The sequence below is a fragment of the Sciurus carolinensis genome, chromosome 1, assembly GCF_902686445.1.
Source record: "Sciurus carolinensis chromosome 1, mSciCar1.2, whole genome shotgun sequence".
Taxonomy (NCBI): domain Eukaryota; kingdom Metazoa; phylum Chordata; class Mammalia; order Rodentia; family Sciuridae; genus Sciurus; species Sciurus carolinensis.
In genome coordinates this window covers 78404075-78424734 of record NC_062213.1, presented here as the reverse complement: position 1 = coordinate 78424734, position 20660 = coordinate 78404075, and the positions used below count along the sequence as shown (strand labels likewise).

Sequence of the window (20660 nt, the reverse complement as noted above, 5' to 3'; positions counted from 1 at the left end):
TCTGTCCATGATTGGCTTTTCTTTTAACTGCAAATAGCTGATAAATGCTGCTTGCATGCCTGTTTGATTCAGACACTAGATCCATCCTGCCTTCAATGTGTTTTATTCCTGAGAGGAAATGTCCATGCAGACCTATTGAGGATATGAGTTGGCTTTGTTTATTCTGACAAAGTTTATTATGCAAACCACAGGCTTTGAACCCAGCACTTATCCATGAAAGGTGCATTAATGAGGGTGGTTCACTGCTGCTTGAATAGCCTATCAGTACAAATACCACTCACTTTCATGCAGTGATGAAAATCATTTCACCCATTGATTTCTTTTTCTCATTTTAGCTTCTTGGAAGCTCAGACATAAATTAAGTGCTCAATTAGAATAATATTAGCATAGGTTATATTGTTACTTTTATCTTATTCTCTATAAATCATTTACTTAGATGTGTTTCTTTTACAATTATCTGCTCTACACCTTTTTCCTCACATGTTTATTATTCAGAATAAATGCAATATTATTTGCCTCATAATGATCACATCATTATCATGGGTGCTGGGGTATATATATATCTATATATATATATATTATATATTTCCAAATTGTGCAGTTATTTTTTAATTTTGCTAACCCCAAATTTTGAGACATATAATCCAAGAATTTTTATTCAGAACTCAGAACTCAGGCTTAAATATCCTTTAACATTATCAAAATTGCCCTTTCATATATATACGTGTGCGTGTTTATGTGCGTGCACGCGTGTGTGTGTGTAAATATTAAAAGGTGAACATATATAGCTTAAAATAATTCATTCTCATCCATTCAGAAGATTTGGAGAGAGATTGAATCTGGAGTTGATCATTTCCATGTAAAGTTCTCAGTCTTGGGAATCATTTCCATGTAAGGTCTCTGTCTTGGGAAATTACTGTTCTTTTACTGCTTACTAGCAAACAAAATCCTAATTGAAAAACCTTCACATTTGGTGCTGGCATGCATTTAATTTACTTCTGTCCTGTTATAAACATGTCTTGCTCAGGGAACAAATGCACATTGGATTCTTGGTGATTTGTGTTTTATACAGTCTCTCCCCAAGGGGTTAGTTCAGCCCCCAAGACACTAATAAACAGTCCCAGATCCAGGTCATTTGTAGGTTTATTACAGGCAAGAATGGCACCCAAGTAATACTTCAATTTAGAACATATCCAAATTCTATTCAAGTCAATCCAACGCAATTTATCAAGCAATTATCAAACGTGCTAGGCATTTTCTAAGTCACTAGGAGTACAGCAATGAATAAGAGTTAGTCCCCACCCTCATGATTTTCATACAAAAGAAAGACTGATAGCAGGTAGCAGTGACGCACACCAGTGACTGGAGGTTGAGGCAGGAGGATGGCAAGTTCAAAGCCAGCCTCAGCAATTTAGAGAGACCCTGTCTCAAAAGAAAAAAGAAAAAGGACTGGGATGTTTCTCAGTGGTTAAGCATCCCAGGGTTCAATCCCTGGTACAAAAATGAAAGAAAGCACAGTTGTAATCCCAGTGGCTCAGGAGGCTGAGGTAGAAGGATCACAAATTCAAAGCCAGATTCAGCAACAGTGAGGTGCTAAGCAACTCAGTGAGACCCTGTCTCTAAATAAAATACAAAATAGGGCTGGGAATGTGACTCAGTGTTTGAGAGCCCCTGAGTTCAATCCCTGGTAAAGAGAAAGAAAGGAAGGAAAGAAGGAAAGAAGGAAGGAAGGAGGGAAGGAAGAAAGAAAAGTCAGACTGATAAATAGTTTGAAAACTATGATCCAGGTACACACTTGAGGTGGTAAAGAAACACAGAGGAGGAGATTTTGGCCACCATCAGGAAGAGGGTAGGATGGTTTCCCAAAGGAGATGGCTCATCAGACATCATCCAGTAGTCAGTCTGGAGCATATAATGGAGGATACATGACTGAGATACCTGATGAAGGTCCAGGTCAAAACACAGAGAACCAAAAGGATCAAGACAGGTGAAGGAGGAAGACTCTCTGATCATTCCCAGAGCCCAGTCCAAGGAAGGGCAGACCCAAGGTAGGGACTCAGTGTTTGTTGACTGAGTGTGAAAGAATATGAAAAGAATTACAATAGCAGTGTAAAAAGTGAATGGATAATTGCTGTTTATTTACCAGGGTCACTAATGGTGCACTGAACTGAGCTGTAGATTCTCTGGGACAAGGCATAAATGTATTAACCCAATTTTGAGGTGGTTTTGAAACCAACTTAAAAACAGTTTGGGGGTGGAGATGAATAAATCACATTTCTATATTATTTATATTGTTTAGCATATTAACACATATGTCAAAAAATATGTGTAACATACAGATGGAGACATTTTTACTTTGCTTTGTCATCATCTTTTAGTCATGTAGCACTGTGTTAGGAGCATGTTCTCTCTTCTGCCAGTGTTAAGCTATTTTGCACATTTCTGAATAGTTATGTGGGACTTTCATTGGAGACTGCAACCCCTGACAAAGGTTCTCCTTGGTTATTGTGATCTTTGTAACCACCTACCATGATGCTTTAAAAAGACTGGTTTCTAAAAGCCAAAATTTAATTGTGAACTCAGGCTTCCAGGAATAATTCTTAAATTGAATTAAATTTCTTAACTTCCTTTTTCTTTTCATTAATTTTTTTTCTTTTACCAACTCTGTTCATAAATCTCTAAATTCATCCCAAATTTGCAGTGATTTAAGTCACTTCAAGTATATGTCTTCCCAAAGGGAATTTCATTGTACAAAAAAATGCAGCAATATGTCAAAATATGACGGCTAAAAGGTGACTTTCTCTCTTTTTAGAAGTATGTATGGGGAAGAATCTTGCCACAGTCATACACAGGAAAAGTTTTGGCTTTCCATCACTGTAACAAAATATCTAAGATAATCAACTTATGAAAATTATGTTTATTTACCAGGGTCACTAATGGTGCACTGAACTGAAGAGAAAAAATGTTATTTCACCTCACAGTTTTGGAAGCTCTAGTCCATGATCGATTGATGCCATTGCTTTGCACCTATAGTGAGGCAGCACATCACAGAGGGAAGGTGTTAGAGAGTAAGATCACACACCTCATGCCCAGAAAGTGAAGAGGAAAGAGCTGGGACCTTACTCTCCCTTTCAGGGGCACACCCCAAAGACCTGAAGACTTCTACTAGTCCCCACTTCTCAAAATTCTATCACTTCCCAAAAACACCAACCTGGAGACAAAACTTTTAACACATGAACCATTGGCAGACATTCAAGATCCAAACTATAACAGTAAATATAAAACTAATTCACTGAGTTAGAGAAAGGCTTATTAATTTCTAAAAATAAAATTATTTTGGAAAAGGTTCGTTAAATTAGTCTTGTTACTCCTGAATGTGAAACTGATGATAACTCACAAGTCGTTCAAGGGCCACCAAAGTGCCAGACATCTTTTCTATCTAGAAATCTTAGACCAGAAAGTTCCTTGACAGGTCTGATCATCTATGTTTTGGCAAGGGGATGGCATCTCTCACACCGAGATTTTCTTTAAAAAAAAAAAAAATTAATGTTCTTTAGTAACCCACATTTTGGGATTCTTTCCTTTGGGTTTTATTTTGTGAACAATAGAGACAATACCTAATATTTGTAAAGTTTTTAAAAGTTTATAAAGCACTTCCACAGCACCCCTCTCCCCCACTCCTAGCACAGTTCCCCTGGGAGTTGAATCTATTCTGTTTACAGTCAAGCACCCACATGCAGGTGGCAGGTTGGCCTCTTGGGACTGGTCACCCTCTATGACAGGAGAGAGAGATGTCCCAAGCCAAGTCCTCTGGGAAAAACTACTGAGGGAGAGTGGGTGAGGAGCAGCCCTGGGAGGCTCTGTGGAACCAGGAGCCTGGAGCTGGAGCTCCGTTGCACAGGAGTCTGCCAGGTGGAATCGGGGAGCACCGAGGCCCAGGGTGTTCATGGGAAGGCGTTCTCTGAAGGTTGGAAGTGGAGACTCCGGATGGGCTCAGCATGTCATTTATCCTCTGGGGCAATAAATGGGAGTCCTCGAAGGCTTTCTGCAGGTGAAAGACTCTATCTGATTTCTATTGCAGACAATGAATTTTAACCACAAAGCAAAAACGAGATGGGTGAGCCAAAAGGGTGAAGACCTGGAGGCCAGGCAAAAATCTGTGCCTGATGGGGATCCCAGATTAGGGGAGAGACAGGTGGAAATGGAGAGGAACCCATTTCTCTCATCCAAAGACAGCACGGTGGTGATGCAGCCCCACTCCTACCCCTTTCTGATCCTAAATCATGACCTTTGTCAGCTCTAATCACACTGCTGCTCCTGGAAAAAAGAGCATTCAACCATAGGATGCTCTGATAGCCTTTCCTCTCCAGGAAAAATTCTTCTTTCTCACAAGCACTGAAGCATAGCCCAAATCAGCATGTACCAGGGGAAGGCCTGGCGAGCTGTAGGAGAAAATGCGCAGGTGCATAGGTCCCGTACCACTAGGAGAAAATGGGGGTGACTGAGAAAGCTGTGCCATTTTTGAACCCTTGGGGTCCTTGCAGAGTTGGCTTTCTCTGAGACAGCCCAACCGTTAAGAACAGACAATGCTACAAATCCGTGTCCTCCGGGTATTGAGTCATTTTTTTGTAAATCACCTGGAAAGGCATTGCTGGGCTTGAAAGCACAATTTATTGCTGCATTATTAAATGGTCCCAGCAGCAAGCCACGTTCTTTTTATTGACAGAGTAAAAATGAGGCAACCTAGAGGGCAGGACACTGGAAAATAGGGCAGAAGCCAGAGTTCCATCCCCCAACCCCCACACACAAAAAGGCCCCTTCCTGCTCTTGAACTCCACAGACCAGGGAAACAATTGTACATTTGAGATCCTTAAGGGAAACTACATCAGGTGAAAGGCAAGGTATTTTTAAAGAAATTTTAAATTTCTGTCAGAAGTTGATGGAGGAACATAGTTAGAAAAAATAAGCAATCAAGAACAAAGGCAGTGTCCATTAGTATCCAGGAGCCAAAGAACAGCTGGGGCAGCCATTGCTATTCCTTTCTCTTTCTCCAACCAGCCCCCTTGCCCTGCTGTCCTTCCTTAAGCTCACCACCTGCTCTCCAGTCTCAGGAGGGACCCCAGGTATGAGCCCTATATGATAAGCCCCACCACAGAGACTCCCACCTCAAGATACCCTTCTTTCTTGTATACAATTTAGAAAAACCATGAGGACAATGGTTCCTGTCACCTGGGCTTTCACAAAACAGGGTTACCAAAACTTGTATCTATTTCATATTTCCCTGCAAACCCAGGGACAATTTGTGCCTCAAGTGCCCTTGTAATTACATGACCTTTCTTGTATATACCTTTTAATGCAAATAAAATAAAATGAAGTAGATATTCTGTGTAGATAAGTAATGCCAAGGGTTTCTTATTTTAATTTTACTTTTAAAATGTGATCCTATCAAAAAAATTTCTTTTTTTACTCCGAGAAGAAAAAAAATTTTTTTTACCCTGTTACTCATGCCTCTTATTCCATTCTTTGACTTTCATGTTATTCTGTTAAAGCCAAGTTCCTCCAATTCTGGGACATGAATGTGATTCTGAGAGAAGGGGATCAATGTAAGCACAATTAAGAGCAAAGCTAGGAATTAGAATGACCTGTTATACTGGTAGAGAAAGTTTTCTGTTCACAAAGAGCATGATGCTCCTTGACTTATTATGGAGTGTTATATCCTGATAAATCCATCATAAACTGAAAATATTATAAATGGAAAATACATCTAATTCACCTAAACCACAGAACATCCTAGCTTACCAACACAGTGTACTATAGAGTTATCAGTGGTTTCTCATTGTGATCAGATAGCTGACTGGAAACTGTGACTCCTTGCCACTGCCCAGCATCAGGACAGATTGGACTACATGTTGTCAGCCCAGTAGTAGATGCAAATTCAAAATTCCAAGCATGGTTTCTTGGTTCTGTTTGTTTGTTTTGTTTTTGGGTATGCGGGATTGAGCCCAGAGATGCTTAACCACTGAGCCCCTTTTATTTTTTATTTTGAGACATGGTCTCACAGAGTTACTTAGGGCCTCACTAAGTTGCTGGGTCTGGCCTTAAACTTGTGATTCTCCTGCCTCAGTCTCCTGAATCACTGGGATTACAGGCATGCACCACCACTTCCGGCTTGAAGCAAGGTTTCTGCTTTCATTTTCACCTCCATAACATTGAAAAATTATGTGGAGCTATCAGAAGTTGGCATGGTCTGTACTCTGACACACTGTAGCACTGATTCTCACTCAAACCTGGGTAGAATCAAGTTACTCACCAGTAGCACATAGCTGGTGAGTCAAGTTCTGCATCCTGTGGACTCCACCATCCTCATTTCCCCAGTCTCCCTGTCCTCTCCTCAGAGGTACTGCAGTGCCTCCAGCCTCACCCACAGTGCTTCTTTCACCCTAGTTCACTCTGCAACCTTAGGGATCCCATGCACCTTGCCAATGGCTACTGTACATGTCACTGCCCCCAGAATAAGTCCCAAATCCCAGGACCTGGGCTCTCAACCACAGCCTCCTATCTCCTCTAGCTGGCTCTCCTCCACACCTTCTCAAACACACCTACTCCAACCTCAGTTGCACCTGCAAACTTTGCATCCCTCCCTCTTCTGAAGCCTCCTTCCCCTCTTGGACTGAGCCTCAGCACCCAGGGTGTTGTCTGCATTCTACTCACCACATTGTAAATACGTGTGCTGCAAATATATGTCTGTCTCTCACGCTGTTTCCCGTTTCTCTGAAGAACTATATTTGTGTCCTCAGTTCCTGAAACTTAGTGGAAGTTCAATAAACATTTGTAAGTGGAAAGAACTGAGGGAGGGGAGGAGGAAAGGCAGAGAGGATACGGGTCCCAGCTTACTGGGTGGTCTAAGGTGGAAGAGAACTCTGAATGTACACTACCAAGGATGGTTCCCTCCAAGGTCACTCCTATGGAAATTCTCCCATCACATGCATTCTCGCTATCTTCCTTTCTAGGCAGAGCTGCATTTAAGCAAACTCCTAACTCTCCTATCAGAAAGAGATTTGATTTTCATTCTGTAAACACAAATACTTATGCCACTTAAGTCATCGTTAACATCCCACAACAGCACCACCTCTATCCATGCCATACCATGCTGTACCCCATGCCCGCTGCCCCAAAGTTGCCCCGCCCTCCCTCATTTTATGTACCCTGGACCCAGTTTGTTAGGCAAGGTTAATGTTGCCATTTCCCATCTCTTGGGTCCCCTGCCAAGTCCCCTGAACATAAATACTTCTGCATGTGGGTGACTAGATGACCCTTCTCATAAGAATTAGTGCTGATTATAAACTCTGGGACAAGACTTTGTCACTCTTCTAGGGAGACACTGCATTTCAGATTCCTCTGAATAGGTCAGTAATTGTCAGTACTGGTGATGCTAGTGGATGATTTGTAGTATGTGAGCCTACAAACTCACATATATGGCAGACTACAAAGGCACGCTGGAAAATATGGTGGGGGGAGGAACAAAAGATTCTATTTCAGATGCCTGGGTTGACACAGTGAGGGACCAGTCTGGATGGAAGAGCTGGCCTTTTGCAAACAAACAGCAGAATAAAACAGGCAGGGTGCCAGCCTGATCCTGTCCCTTGGCTTCGTAAATGTCTGCCTGATTCTCTTAAAATAACCAAGAAAATTATAGAGGAGTGGCACTTGTGCTCCTTACTAGATGCCTTGAGGTATAAAGAGTGAGTCTTCAAGAGGTTTACTGAAGCCAAAACTCCATCCTGGGGATGGGATAAGATGACACCAAGAAGTTTCTGGAAGTTCGGTTGTTTGGTTGGTAGATTGATTGGTCACAGTGCTTCTCAGTTTCAAGGTTGACAGATACCACCTAAAACCACACCATACAACCACCTAACAAATCTTCCCAGAGTTACCACATTTTGCAGTTGACCCCAAATGTTTCAATGCATGTAGGAAAAAAATGTAAGGAATTTTAAGTCAGAAAAATGCAGGTGAAAATCCTGATCATCTGTTGTCAGTTGAAAGGTGACACACTTTACATGGACATGTTAGATGGACTGAAAACTAAGGCCATGAGTTAAATACAGCCCACAGTCTCTTTCTTTCTTTCTTTCTTTTTTTTTTTTTTTTTTTTTAAATCTAAGAGTATCTGAGGTTGATTTTTCACTACAATGGCAAAGTCAGAGATCCATATAGCCCACAAAGTCCAAAATATTTATCTGGCCCTAAACAGAAAATGTTTGAAGTAAGATTATTGCACCTAAGACTCAGTTTTACCATCTATAAAAAGGGCAAAATACTTAGCACCAAAAAATTGCAAAAGTAAGCAAGATAATCAATGCACAAAAATCAGCTATGGAACAACATTTAACACATGTTGGAACCTTTACATTATTATTTTAAACTTAGTTACACATCTCTTTTTGTCAGGTGAGAGGAAGACACAGAGGGTTTTCCTTTCTTCTTCCTGTTTTCCTCTCTGTCTTAATTTCACTTCACTTCAACCCCCACCACCTACAGGAGAAAATTTGCAAGAAAAAATAATGTAATTTTTTTTTCTTTTCTTTTTCTTTTTTATTTTTTTTTTTTTAAGGAATGGAAAGTAAACTTACTCTAAAGGAATGATTAATTCTATTGGACATCTTCTTTTATTTATTTTATGTCTCTCCACTAATAGTTGATATCATTTTATTTTTATGAAAGTTCAACCATGTGCTATACAGAATTGTACGAAGAGTAGTGACTTCTTGCCCTCTGCTTACAAATATTTTTTTTTTCCTTAGAGAAAGTGTTATTTAGATGGTTTTGAAATCCCACACAAAATGTGGGCCTTCTTATAAGATTGTAATAAAGAGCTCAAGTTGAGAGGAAATAAAAGAAAACTGAGTTGGCGCTACATGAGGTTATTTTTGAATATGTAAGAAGACAGGCGCTACATGAGGTTATTTTTGAATATGTAAGAAGACAGACACTAGGCTTCCCTCAACAAGTTTCTTCAACTACTGTCACATCAAAACAAAAATTTCACCTAGTGTTTCCCTTATCACCACCTTAGCAGACTTAGAATTTGCCTTGCAAAGAAGTTGAAATCCTCAAAATGGATTATGAAAAGAATGTATATCCCCAGCAAAGCTAAACATATTAAAGAATTTAAATGTGTTTAATCAGAACTATTACAAGGTTTAAAACATCGATTAAATTACTTTGGTGTGAGAAGACTGAGAAAGTCTTGAACCTGCTGAACCATATTACATTCTGAACCTTTGTCTCACCCAGCAAGGATCCAAGAACAGAAAGCTTCCTATTTTTTTTTTTTTTCAATTATTACCTTGTTTCAAATAGGTCAATATGATTCCAGCCATGTAGATCTACCGCTTTTCTATTGGTAACTAAAAGACAAGCTCCGGTTCTGAATATTCATTTTGTGGCCTGCTTCTCTTAAATCAAATGAGTGATATTTTTCCTCAGGAGACAATGAAGAGTGGAAAGGTTATTTTAAAAGATCAGAAAACATGAAGAGAAGAAAAGCATGACTTTCCTCCCAGAAGCTTGTTCTTCTTATCCATTTGGTGAAAAGAAACCCAAACCTGATCCTTTGGCCCAATACAAATAGGGTCAGAGGAACTAGTGCTGAGGGGGCCTCAGAGGCCTGAGAAGGCTTTGTTAGTTAAAGGACCTCCAGCTCATCATGGTAGTACCCCGGAGTCTGGATTAAGGGAGAGTTCAGATTCGCTTTAGTTGTCTATGTTCCATTCCCAGGAGTTAGGATAACCATAGGAATCTGTGTGGTTGTGACAGACTTTAGGAATCTGAGAATTTTGATGCCTGTCTTCCTTGTAGGAGTTTTGATTCTGTTTCCCTATATGAAAAAAGACACTTGCTTCAAAAAGTTCTCATAAGATTTAAACTGGATAAAGATATAGTTACCTATCCCATCACTGTATTCAAAACAAGAGCCCAACAAATTCTTTATTTATTCATCTATGATCATGAGCCTCAGATGCAACGAGGAAACTATAAAATGTCTTGACTACAAGAAATCAACACTATATTGCCATCTAAAATTTACTCTTTTGTTTCCTAGTTACTCAGCTTATTTGTTTAGGGATTGTGTGTTTCCGGGGGGCGGGGGCAGTTACAGTGTGTGTGTGATGAGACTATATGTGTTATGAATGGTCACCTCAACCTTTGCCAGAGGATACTTTAAATTTCTTCCCAAAATGTTAAAATCAACAGAAAGGATGAAGAAATAAGCTGGGGAGAAAGGATGTCAAGGTGTTTGTGATACAGGTGGTGGGAAGAGGAGCAGTTAATTAGAGAAACTGATACTACTAATTCAAAAAATTGATACACAAATAGAGTGACAGTTTCCGGTGAGCCTGAAGAGCAAGCCCTGCACCCCAACACCCCCCCACCCCGTAGGTACCCACATAAAGGTATAGCTACCGCAGGTATACCAAGGTGTGCTGGCAAAAACAAAAGCAAGATGTCATGAACACCTGTGCCAGGGACTGAATCTAGGCTAGAGTCTGGGAAAAGCTTCTCTAAAGAAATGAATGACGCTTAAGCTGAAAATAGAAGGATGGATAGAAATTACCCTAAGAGAGCAGCTTTCCTAGGGAGAGCCCAGTGCTTCCTGTCTTGGGAATGGAACACTGCTTAATGGGTTAAGCTGACATCTGAGAAAAGGAAAGATAACAGAGTGGCTGAAATTCAGAGACAGGCACAAGATAAGTAGGGCAAGTCAGGAAGACCCAGAGAGCTACCAGCTGGGTCCTTCCAAGATGTCCCAATAGAGCCCCAGCTATCAGCAACATGATGCTGCCCTGGAACTGGACAGTGACTTAACTCTAAACTAGGCCATGTTGTCTGTCAGAAAGAGAAAGGAGCATTCAGAACTCAATAAGAGCCCAGTAGCTGATTCTGCATGAAGGGTACATTTGTTATATCATTCTCTCTGCTTTTATGTATGTTTGAACTTTTTCATAATTGGACACTTTAAAGTTAAAGAAAAGAACCTTTTCTTAACAACCAGCTGCAGTCTTGTGAAACTGGCCAGTGGCCAGGTGTTTCCCTGAGACTGCAACCTTTGGCCTGACTGTTGAAGGGGGAGGTTATGCCCTCCCCAGGGAGAAGGAAAAAGACAGGTTCATTCTCTGTAGAAAATCGAAAAATTAGAGCACTTGGTTCAATTCCCTGAACCTCTTACATCTAGGGAATTAGGCTATAAATCCTATGAAGTATTCTCTGGAGATTTCCAGGAATTCTAGTTTACACCCAGACCACAACACGGCAGGAATACCGATTTTATTTCACAGTTAAGCATTTGCAGTTCAAACTGAAATCGCAAAGAAACAGAATAGGGAAAGGATGAAGAATGGTGCAGATCTTTTAAACATACTATTCTCTCTTTGGTTATGGCTATACATATGGAATATTCTTGTTTCTTTTCTTCCCTCCCATTCTTCCTTCCTTCCTTCATCTCTGAGCATTACAAAATGCATTAAGGGGAAAAAATAAACAAGACAGTGATTTATCCTTGCCTAAAGTCCCCCTGTAGTGAGAAACAATAATTAAACCACACAAAATCAAACATAATCAAACACTGTGATAAGAGCTGTGAAGGAAAAGGATGGGTTACCTGATATGGAAACATATCCACGAAAAGAACAAATTTGCATTTGGAAGCAAGAAATTGCCTTTTCTAGTCTAGAAGTTTCAAAATTAAAGGGACCTTCACATTCTAATTTTTTTTTAGTTATTTTTATTATTATTTTTTTTAATTTTTACAGACTGCATTTTGATTCATTGTACACAAATGGGGTACAACTTTTTGTTTCTATGGTTGCGCACGATGTACATTCTACTCTTTCCAAGGGTCTTACACAAACTACCCCACCACCAGGCCACACCTCAAAATTTCCATCCTCTCACACCACCACACTGTGGACCAAGCTTCAAATGCATCAATTGGGGAGGGAGGTGGTCAAAAAAGGGTAGTTTTGATGTCAGCTACATAGAACATTATTTCATTAAAACGACTATTTGTTTTTAAATTATTCAATTCCAAAATATGTTCCATGGGAGCAAGAAATAAGGGAAAAGAATAGTAGAGTTGAGGCCAAAAGGGTAGGAGAGATGGAGAGCTAGAAGGAGGGAAAAAGGGAAGGGAGGGGAACAACTGCAGAAAGACATCCTAAAGAGAAACTATGTTCATAAGAAGCAAAAGAAAGAGGGAAGAAGTGTAAAACTTGGCTGTTCGCTTGTGCTACATGATATTGATCTCCATCAGTTCCCTTTGAAATGTTAATTAGTTAACTAGCTAATGTTAGACCCACAACCCTTATTGTTAAAAAAAAAAAAAAAAATCTTTATTCAAAATGGACCAGAATCTTAGATATCCTCTGAGAAACTAGCCTCTGGCTTATTAAGCAGTGTCTTCAATAATTCAAAGGCACAGATCAGACAGGCTAGAAGTAACCTCCTCCAGCTCCAGAGGTTTAAAAATCAAAACTCTCAGATTAAAATATTTCCGAGGGTGTTATATCCTTTACCAATGCCTATCCAAAGAAAAGGAATATCTATTTATCTGTCTTTATAATCAGTCCAAAATGATGTAATAAACTGTCATACCAACATTGTGGCCATTGGACTGTTGTATCCAAAGTCAGATTGATCATCTGGGCTGCAGTGCAGTGAGAAAGCAAAGATACCTGGATTAGATGGACATAACCCAGTGACAGAGGCAAAGCACAAAATGGCATTCATCTGAACTGGTGGATTTGGGTAGCTTTGCAATGGTGTTTCAATCAAGCTGCACATAAAACCTTGTTCTTAGAACTGTGGCAGCCTACCTGGAAATTCGTGTTCCCTCTCATTCTGAGAAGGCATTGCACAAACAACAGGGAGGATAAAGGGAAGAATTGTGTTCTTATCTAGAGAAAGCAAAAATTGTCACTTACAGCCCAATTGTTTCCAGGTAACTTTCCATGTAAACAGTCAGACACACAGTAGGGGAGCTGGAAAAAGCTGGTAACCCTGGGGTGGGTCTTTGCTACCTGCTGAGTTGGAGGTTCAAGGGATGGGAGGGAGTGGGAGGAGACCCTGAAAGCAAGAAGATCCAGAGCAGCATCCTAAGCAATGCCAAGAACTTAAGGACTAGCTGACAAAAACTGGGGTGCAGAGGGTAGCAGGTGGTAGGGAGGCAGCAAGAAACAAAGAACCAGAGGGAAAGCAGGCAACAAATCTAAGAGAAAAAAATCAAGTGGATGGTGTTTCCTGGGACAAGGGTGACTTGTTAGATGTTTGTAGGCCCAGGGAAGAATCCCGTAGAGACAGGGGAATGGCATACAGACAAAGGCAGGAGGATAGGATCTGTTGTCAAGGAAGCAAGAGGTTTAGTTTCAGGATGGATTAAGGACAACTTTCATCTGAATCAAGAGGAAAGCAGGAAGGAGAGAAGATAGACCACTTAACCTCTCAAAAGGAAGACTCAATTTTTTTTTTTCCCAGTAAAATGAAATCATTGCACTAGGTAAGTTCAGAAGTCTTATCATCTATTTTAACATTTTAAGAAATGATATAATCCCTTTGAGTCCCCTCCAGCTGTTTTCATAGTTTGATTTTAAAGTTTTATGAGTGAAATGCTGTTCATTATTTTGAAAGGCAATACCTAGAGACACATTATTTATGTCCTGGAACCACTGAGGGAATCTCTATATTTTGGTATTTTAGTGATGTTCGACAAAAAATATATTGTTCAATGTCACTTACATATTCCTGACTGGGAGGCATAGACTGAAACTAACAAAAGCAGACAAACCCAAAATGAAGAACATTATCTTTCTTTTTTGAGGTACTAGACTCCTCAAAAATTTCAATGTCATGCTAGTCTGAGAAGCTTAGTGAGACTCTGTCTAAGAATAAAAAATAAAAAGGGGTGGGAAGTTATCTCAGTGGTAGAGTGCCCTGGGGTTCAATCTGTAGTACTGGGAGAAAAAAATTCAATGTCAGAAAAAGCAAAGCAAGTCTAAGCCTATGAAAATATTCCAGATTAAAGAAAACTAAATTGATATGGCAACTAAATACAAAGACCTTATCTTAAAGACCTTATCTTAGACTTAATCATGTACCAAAAAGAAAAAGATTTGGGATAGATATTTGTTAAGGTCAGTTGATGAAGCTGAAATATTGAAGGTGGATTAGGAAGAAATATTAAATTGGCTGAGATTGATAATTTTACTATGGTTTTATTTGCTTTTTCATAGTAAATAAGCACTGATGTGAAAATGAAACCAAATAATAATGTAGGCAAAAAATACATAGGTATTCAGTGTACTATTTTTAGTTTTGCAATTTTTCTATGAGTTTGAAATTATTTTCAAATAAAATCTTAAAATTCACTTTGTCAGCTAAAGAAGCATTCTATGCCCCCATACATCAGACGTTCCAGAGAACTCCACTCCAATCACAAGGCAGTGCCTTGCTGAGCAGATCTATCTTGACACTGGAAATAACCACTCTGATATTACTTGTGTAAACAGCAAACGATTTAAGCATTTCTGAGGCAGGAGTGAATTTGTAATTGAGCAATTGCAATTTTTAATTGATAAAACTGTAATATTGAAGGTGGGTTAGAAAAAAGTGGATCAGAAAAAAGGAATGCTGAGGGATTTAATGCTAAAATGGGCCCATATTTCTGTTCAGACATGTTTGTTTTATAAAATAGAATTGCTAAAAAGAAGGAAAGGAAAATTATAATCAAATGAAGGGGATAAATTCTAATCATTGCTGAAGAACAGAACTTATAAAACAGGTAGACAGGATGGACACGGCATCCCTCTATAGTATAGACTCTTCATTGCAAGGTATAGAAAGCAAAACTGATAGAAAGTGCTCCCTTTTCTACTGCCAGTATATCATCTTCAGTTCCCAGAGAGTCAAACATAGACTGGATTACTCTTTTAGGACAATGAAACAAAAAGGGTAAATATTACAGGAAAATTTGAACGAGGCTAATTTTCCTATTCTTTTAGACCTAGTGATAATTTATGATGCTGTGTACTTAAAGTTTGTTGAGTATCTGAAAATCTTGAAACCAATAGTGTTTCAGATTAATTGACTGATTGATTGATTTTCTTTTTTCTTTTTCCTTTTTTGGCTCTGGGGATAGGGCCATTTGCATGCTAGGCAGCTGCTCTGCCATTGAGCCATATCTTCAGCCCTGTATTTCAGATTTTTAATTTGGGGGGGTGTAGATTGAATACTTGCAATTACAGGAGACATCTTAGAAGGTACAAACACAAAATTCATTCGTATTTCATGTACACCTTATACACATAACCTGAAGGCAATTTTTTGTTATCTTTACTGTATTTGCATTTTGACTGTGACCCATCGCGTGAGGTCAGGTGTCAATTTGCCTTTGTAGTATCACGTGGGCCCAAAAAATGTTTTGGATTTTGGAGATTTTAGGATTTTAAATTTTGTGACTAGGGATGTTCAAAATGTTTTTTTGGTGGTGGTGGTGGTGGTGGTGGTGGTGGTGGTGGTGGTGATTTGTTTTTTAACTGCTTCGGAAACTATTCTTATGTAACATCTTCCTGTAGGAACTGAGAGAAACTGACTTCCCTGTTCCAATAACGGTGCTTGCTCTTTGGTTTGCACAAACCTTCCTGAAGGTGGCACTAAGCACCAGTGCTTCCTGCTGAAGGTGCTTCTGTGAGAACAGAAGGGGTGTCCCAGCATAGGTGAGGTGTCCAGGCTAAAAGTAAACCAAGTACAGCCTATTCAAGAGGCAGCAAGTCTGCAAGTGACACAGATAAGGGGTGAAGTATGAGCAGTTTCTATGCCGTACAATAGCACTGAAATTAAAATGACACAACCTTTTGTTCTTAGATCCAAAACTGATCATAAATATCATTCACATAGACATTATTCTGTCATCTTTTTTCCATTCTCTCTCTTTCTTTTTGATTTTTAAACTCTTCCACTCCTCTCTTTTCACTTCAGAATTTACTATATAATTGATATGACTGTTTTCTACTGCACAGAAATTGAATTATCATAAACTCCTTTGTCTACTGGTCTGTAACTAACCAGAAATATTACCACAGATAGCTTCCTGTGACTTACAAAAATGAAATATTTTTGCACTGACCTGGAAAAAACAAAAAAAAAAAAATCAAAGACCTGAAGATACCCCCTATCCAAGCATTCTACTAGTTTTATTAGGAGGAAGTACAAGAAGTAGAGTTTGGAAAACATTTTCTTCATCAATAGTTGTTTTTTGGAGTTTGAGTTAATCAAGGAGAATGGGTAAGAAGTGATTATTGAGTTTGAATTTTTTATCAATTAAAGTGGCCTCTTTCTACAAGAATCATATTTTTTTAATTTATTTTTCAGGGATAATAGACAACAGCTTTTTTTTTTTTCTATAAACATTGTTTTAAAAAAGAAAAGTACTGATTCTATCATAAGCTCCTGGAAATCCACACACCTTCTATTATTTCTAAAGAGGGAAGTAATAATTCAGCCTGGTTATGATTAATAATAGATCTGAAAAAGGAAAAGTCAGTTGAACTTTTATAGTATCTGGAACTGTTCTTAGCCTTGGTAAGTCTCAGTACATCTCCTTAAGTAAACCAACTGCATTGCAGATTGATGTAACACTCCAGTGACAAAGAGGAATTCTCCCAAAAGTATCTTCCTTGGGAAGTTGGTATGTTTTTAGGTAAGCTCTGTCCATATTTGGATCATAGACAGAAATTTGAGACCGAGTAAATGGAGTAAGAGTACAAGAAGGTAATAAAAATGATTTCTAAAGTTTTGAGATCTACAAACCAAATGGGCCTGATAAAATAAGAGGAATGGCTGAAAATGATTTCAGTACGATCTTTATGAAAGACTAAGAGATGAATGACAATGAGTAAATACTTCTTTTAAGAGAAAGGTGGTAGGCACAGAAGAAGCTGCAGGGAGAGTATCAGATTGTCCTGAGGATGAACTGCACATTGGGCAGCACGAGAAGCATTGTCAAGCTTGTTATGTGGACTTCTTTCCTTATTCTAAAGATAGAACAAACCCTCTTTTGGGAAATGAAATGCATTTATTCTTGCTTGGAAGCAGAAAGGTAAACCATGGCCCCTCAAGCTACATACCTTTCAACCATGGAATCTCCACACTGGTAGGGAGCCCTGGAGATCACTCACCTTATAAATGAGGATACCCATTTCAAAAGTTGTCCAAGGTCGTGTGGTAATACCTGGCAAGTTGAACAGCAAACCCATTCCATCAGCCTCCAGCCTATGATTATTTTCCCACTACACAAAACTACCTCCCAGTCTATTTATACCAAATACACAGAAAGTTAAACTCTACCCCTTTTCTACATCTCAGACTTCTTGCTGCTTTTGAGTGACATTTCTGTTAATGTCAAAGCCTTCTGCATATGGTTGATACCCTAGAAAGGATAGTTAAGGATCCCCATCTAAGTGAGAAGTCCAGTAAAAACCCAGAGAAAATAAGAAACTTTGCTGAGTTGGAAGCCTGTCCCAAGCCCCCAGCTCCGTGTGACTTGACTTCCAGGGCATCCCTACATCTCACATTTGACAGAATGTCTTCCTGTTTGCCTTTGTAGGTTTCACAGCGGCAGCCTCCCTGGTGTCCTTGGCTTGGGCCCTGGCCTCCTACCAGAAGGCCCTGCGGGACTCTCGAGATGACAAGAAGCCCATCAGCTACATGGCCGTCATCATCCAGTTTTGCTGGCACTTCTTCACGATCGCAGCCAGGGTCATCACATTTGCCCTCTTTGCCTCAGTTTTCCAGCTGTACTTTGGGATCTTCATCGTCCTTCACTGGTGCATCATGACCTTCTGGATCGTCCACTGTGAGACAGAATTCTGTATCACCAAATGGGAGGAGATTGTGTTCGACATGGTGGTGGGGATCATCTATATCTTCAGTTGGTTCAACGTCAAGGAAGGCAGGACACGCTGCAGGTTGTTCATTTACTATTTTGTCATCCTTTTGGAAAACACAGCCTTGAGCGCTCTCTGGTACCTGTACAAGGCTCCCCAGATTGCAGATGCATTTGCCATCCCAGCGCTGTGCGTGGTGTTCAGCAGCTTTTTAACCGGCGTTGTTTTTATGCTGATGTACTATGCCTTCTTTCACCCAAACGGGCCCCGATTTGGGCAGTCACCAAGTTGTGCTTGTGAGGACCCCGTCGCTGCCTTCTCTCTGCCTCCAGAAGTGGCCACTAGCACCCTGCGTTCGATCTCCAACAACCGCAGCGTCGTCAGTGATCGTGATCAGAAATTTGCGGAGCGGGATGGGTGTGTACCTGTCTTTCAGGTGAGGCCCACGGCCCCGTCTACCCCATCATCTCGCCCTCCACGGATTGAAGAATCGGTCATAAAAATTGACCTGTTCAGAAATAGGTACCCAGCATGGGAGAGACACGTATTGGACCGCAGCCTTCGAAAGGCCATTTTAGCCTTTGAATGTTCCCCGTCTCCTCCTAGGCTGCAGTATAAAGATGATGCCCTTATTCAGGAGCGGTTGGAATATGAGACCACTTTATAAAATAAAAGGACTTGCAGGAGCCACAACATCCAGATGAAGGGGTGACAGCAGGGCTGTGGCAATAGTGACGCTTCATCTTACAGTAGGGCAACAAGCTGTAATGTTCTTTGTCTGCCCGTCATCCTGATTATGGTTTGATCTTCCATCAGCTAACTGCCTGCTGTTGGTCTTCTTTCAAACCAGCAGCACCAAGAGTCTCTTACTCCACCTGAAGGAGCAACACCAGCCCAGTATGACTGTTGCTACCAAATTCCTCCTGCATGGTCTTGGAGCACATCCACCAGAGGGCACTATTATTATGGAAGAGTTTGCCTCCAATCAATAGGGTGTTTTAATGGAGTTAACTGATTTTTGCATAAAAATATATTCAGTCATACACACACCAACATACACACACACACACACACACACACACACACACCAGTCCTCTGTCAAAATAGCTTAGGTGATTTTCTCGATGCAAAGCTCTGATTCCTGCAAAAATATAAAAACAGAGAGAGAATATATCTCTAAGACTCCAGAGGAAAAAAAATAGTACTACTTAGAAAAGAATTTATAAACCATTTCCTCATTTGGAAACCAACATCATGTGTGAAAAAGCCTATTCAATAGACAGCAAACTCAAGTGTGTTTACACATGTTTTAGCATTGGTGGAATAGTTCATTTTATACACATTTCAGGATTTGTTTTTTAATTTCAAATTTTCAGTTGAGAACATCTTTATGACAGGAATCCTATGCAGCACATGTATGGCTTTCGACAAGACCAAGGAGCTCAATAACTTTGTGATGTAAATTAAATGATAATCATCATTCAGTATTCAATTGCAAAAGGTTAAAACATACATAAATAGAAAGTGGGGAAAAAGAGGCAAAAAGAGAGTCTGATTCCCAGGCATGTGCAGCTCACATTGGAATGTAAGCACAGAGCCTCAGGAGAGGAGAGGGCTGCAAGCAAATCTTTCTGCATACAGAATGAGTGGCTTGCTCTATGAACTTGGGGCAGGTATGATTTCAGGAGACGCCATGCCACATCCTTCTAGTGCCAAACTCCATCCAACCACAGGACTGACACGGAAGCCCCAACAACTGAGAATAAGTGGTGTGAGCCCCCCGAAAGCAGACAAGAGAATGAACAAGTTCTCCACTGTGTACAGACTTACCCACTTCCCATCCAAGGTCAAAGTGAGGTCTCTTTTAGAGGCTTTGGGACAATTTTAGTAAGTATGAGCATACCAATGCAGTGAATATGCTATAAGGAAACCCTTCTGAACTGATCGAGGGCTTATCACTCTATCCAGCTAAGATTTGTATTTGAATCATCTGTAAAGTCGCACTCTTAAAACAAGCTTCTGGGTTTTAAATACCTCCGTACAGCAAGTAAACGTCCCCTGCTTTCTGTTCTCAGTGTCCTTGGTCATGGTGCTTTTTGTTGCATTAAAAGTGCCGGTCAAACTTTGATAGTATTTTTTTATAGTTGGTGCAGAGTGGAATAACTCATGGATTATTTCAATATTTTTGTAATAAAAAATATAGGGTATACATATAGGCATCATCACTTTTTTTATAGACCTGGAATCATTTAAAGTACTTTAAGCATCATAATCACTTGGGATGTCAGAAACTGGTCCACAAATTCATCAGCCTGCCTCGGCAGATTGAAAACACTTGTCTCTTGCAAGATCACCCTACTTTGCAAGTTGGTGCCCCCAGGAACCTGGCCAGGGGTGCTATAAGAATATCAGGTGAAGAGAGAAACAGCCTAACTAGAAAGGGCTTGTCAAGACTGGCCAATGTTTCCCAGGAAATCAAAGATGTAAATGATTATTTTCATCCATTCATTAGAACAAACCTGACCACAGTGGAAGATGTCTTAAACTTCTTTCCCTGGTTTTATATTAACCCAACTGATAGATTAAAGCTTATTCAAGTCACTAAAGAGAAGGAAAAAGTCAGATTAATGTAGTTATTTACTTATTTGGACTGTCCTATTCACTTAAAGTGGTCAAGTTCCAGAGCCACTGCCTGTAATATCATCCACAAACTGCTGTCCC

At 39.9% G+C, this 20660-nt stretch overlaps 1 protein-coding gene across 1 annotated transcript in view; it reads left to right on the top strand.

The window, feature by feature from the left end:
* Positions 1 to 18758, top strand: part of Xkr4 (XK related 4) — a 422151-nt gene extending 403393 nt beyond the window's left edge. The window contains exon 3 of the mRNA XM_047565311.1: positions 17660 to 18758. Within this exon, the coding sequence (XP_047421267.1) occupies positions 17660 to 18606 (947 nt within the window). The 3' untranslated portion in view covers positions 18607 to 18758. The remainder of the gene's footprint in view (positions 1 to 17659) is intronic.
* The last annotated feature ends 1902 nt before the right edge of the window (positions 18759 to 20660 follow it).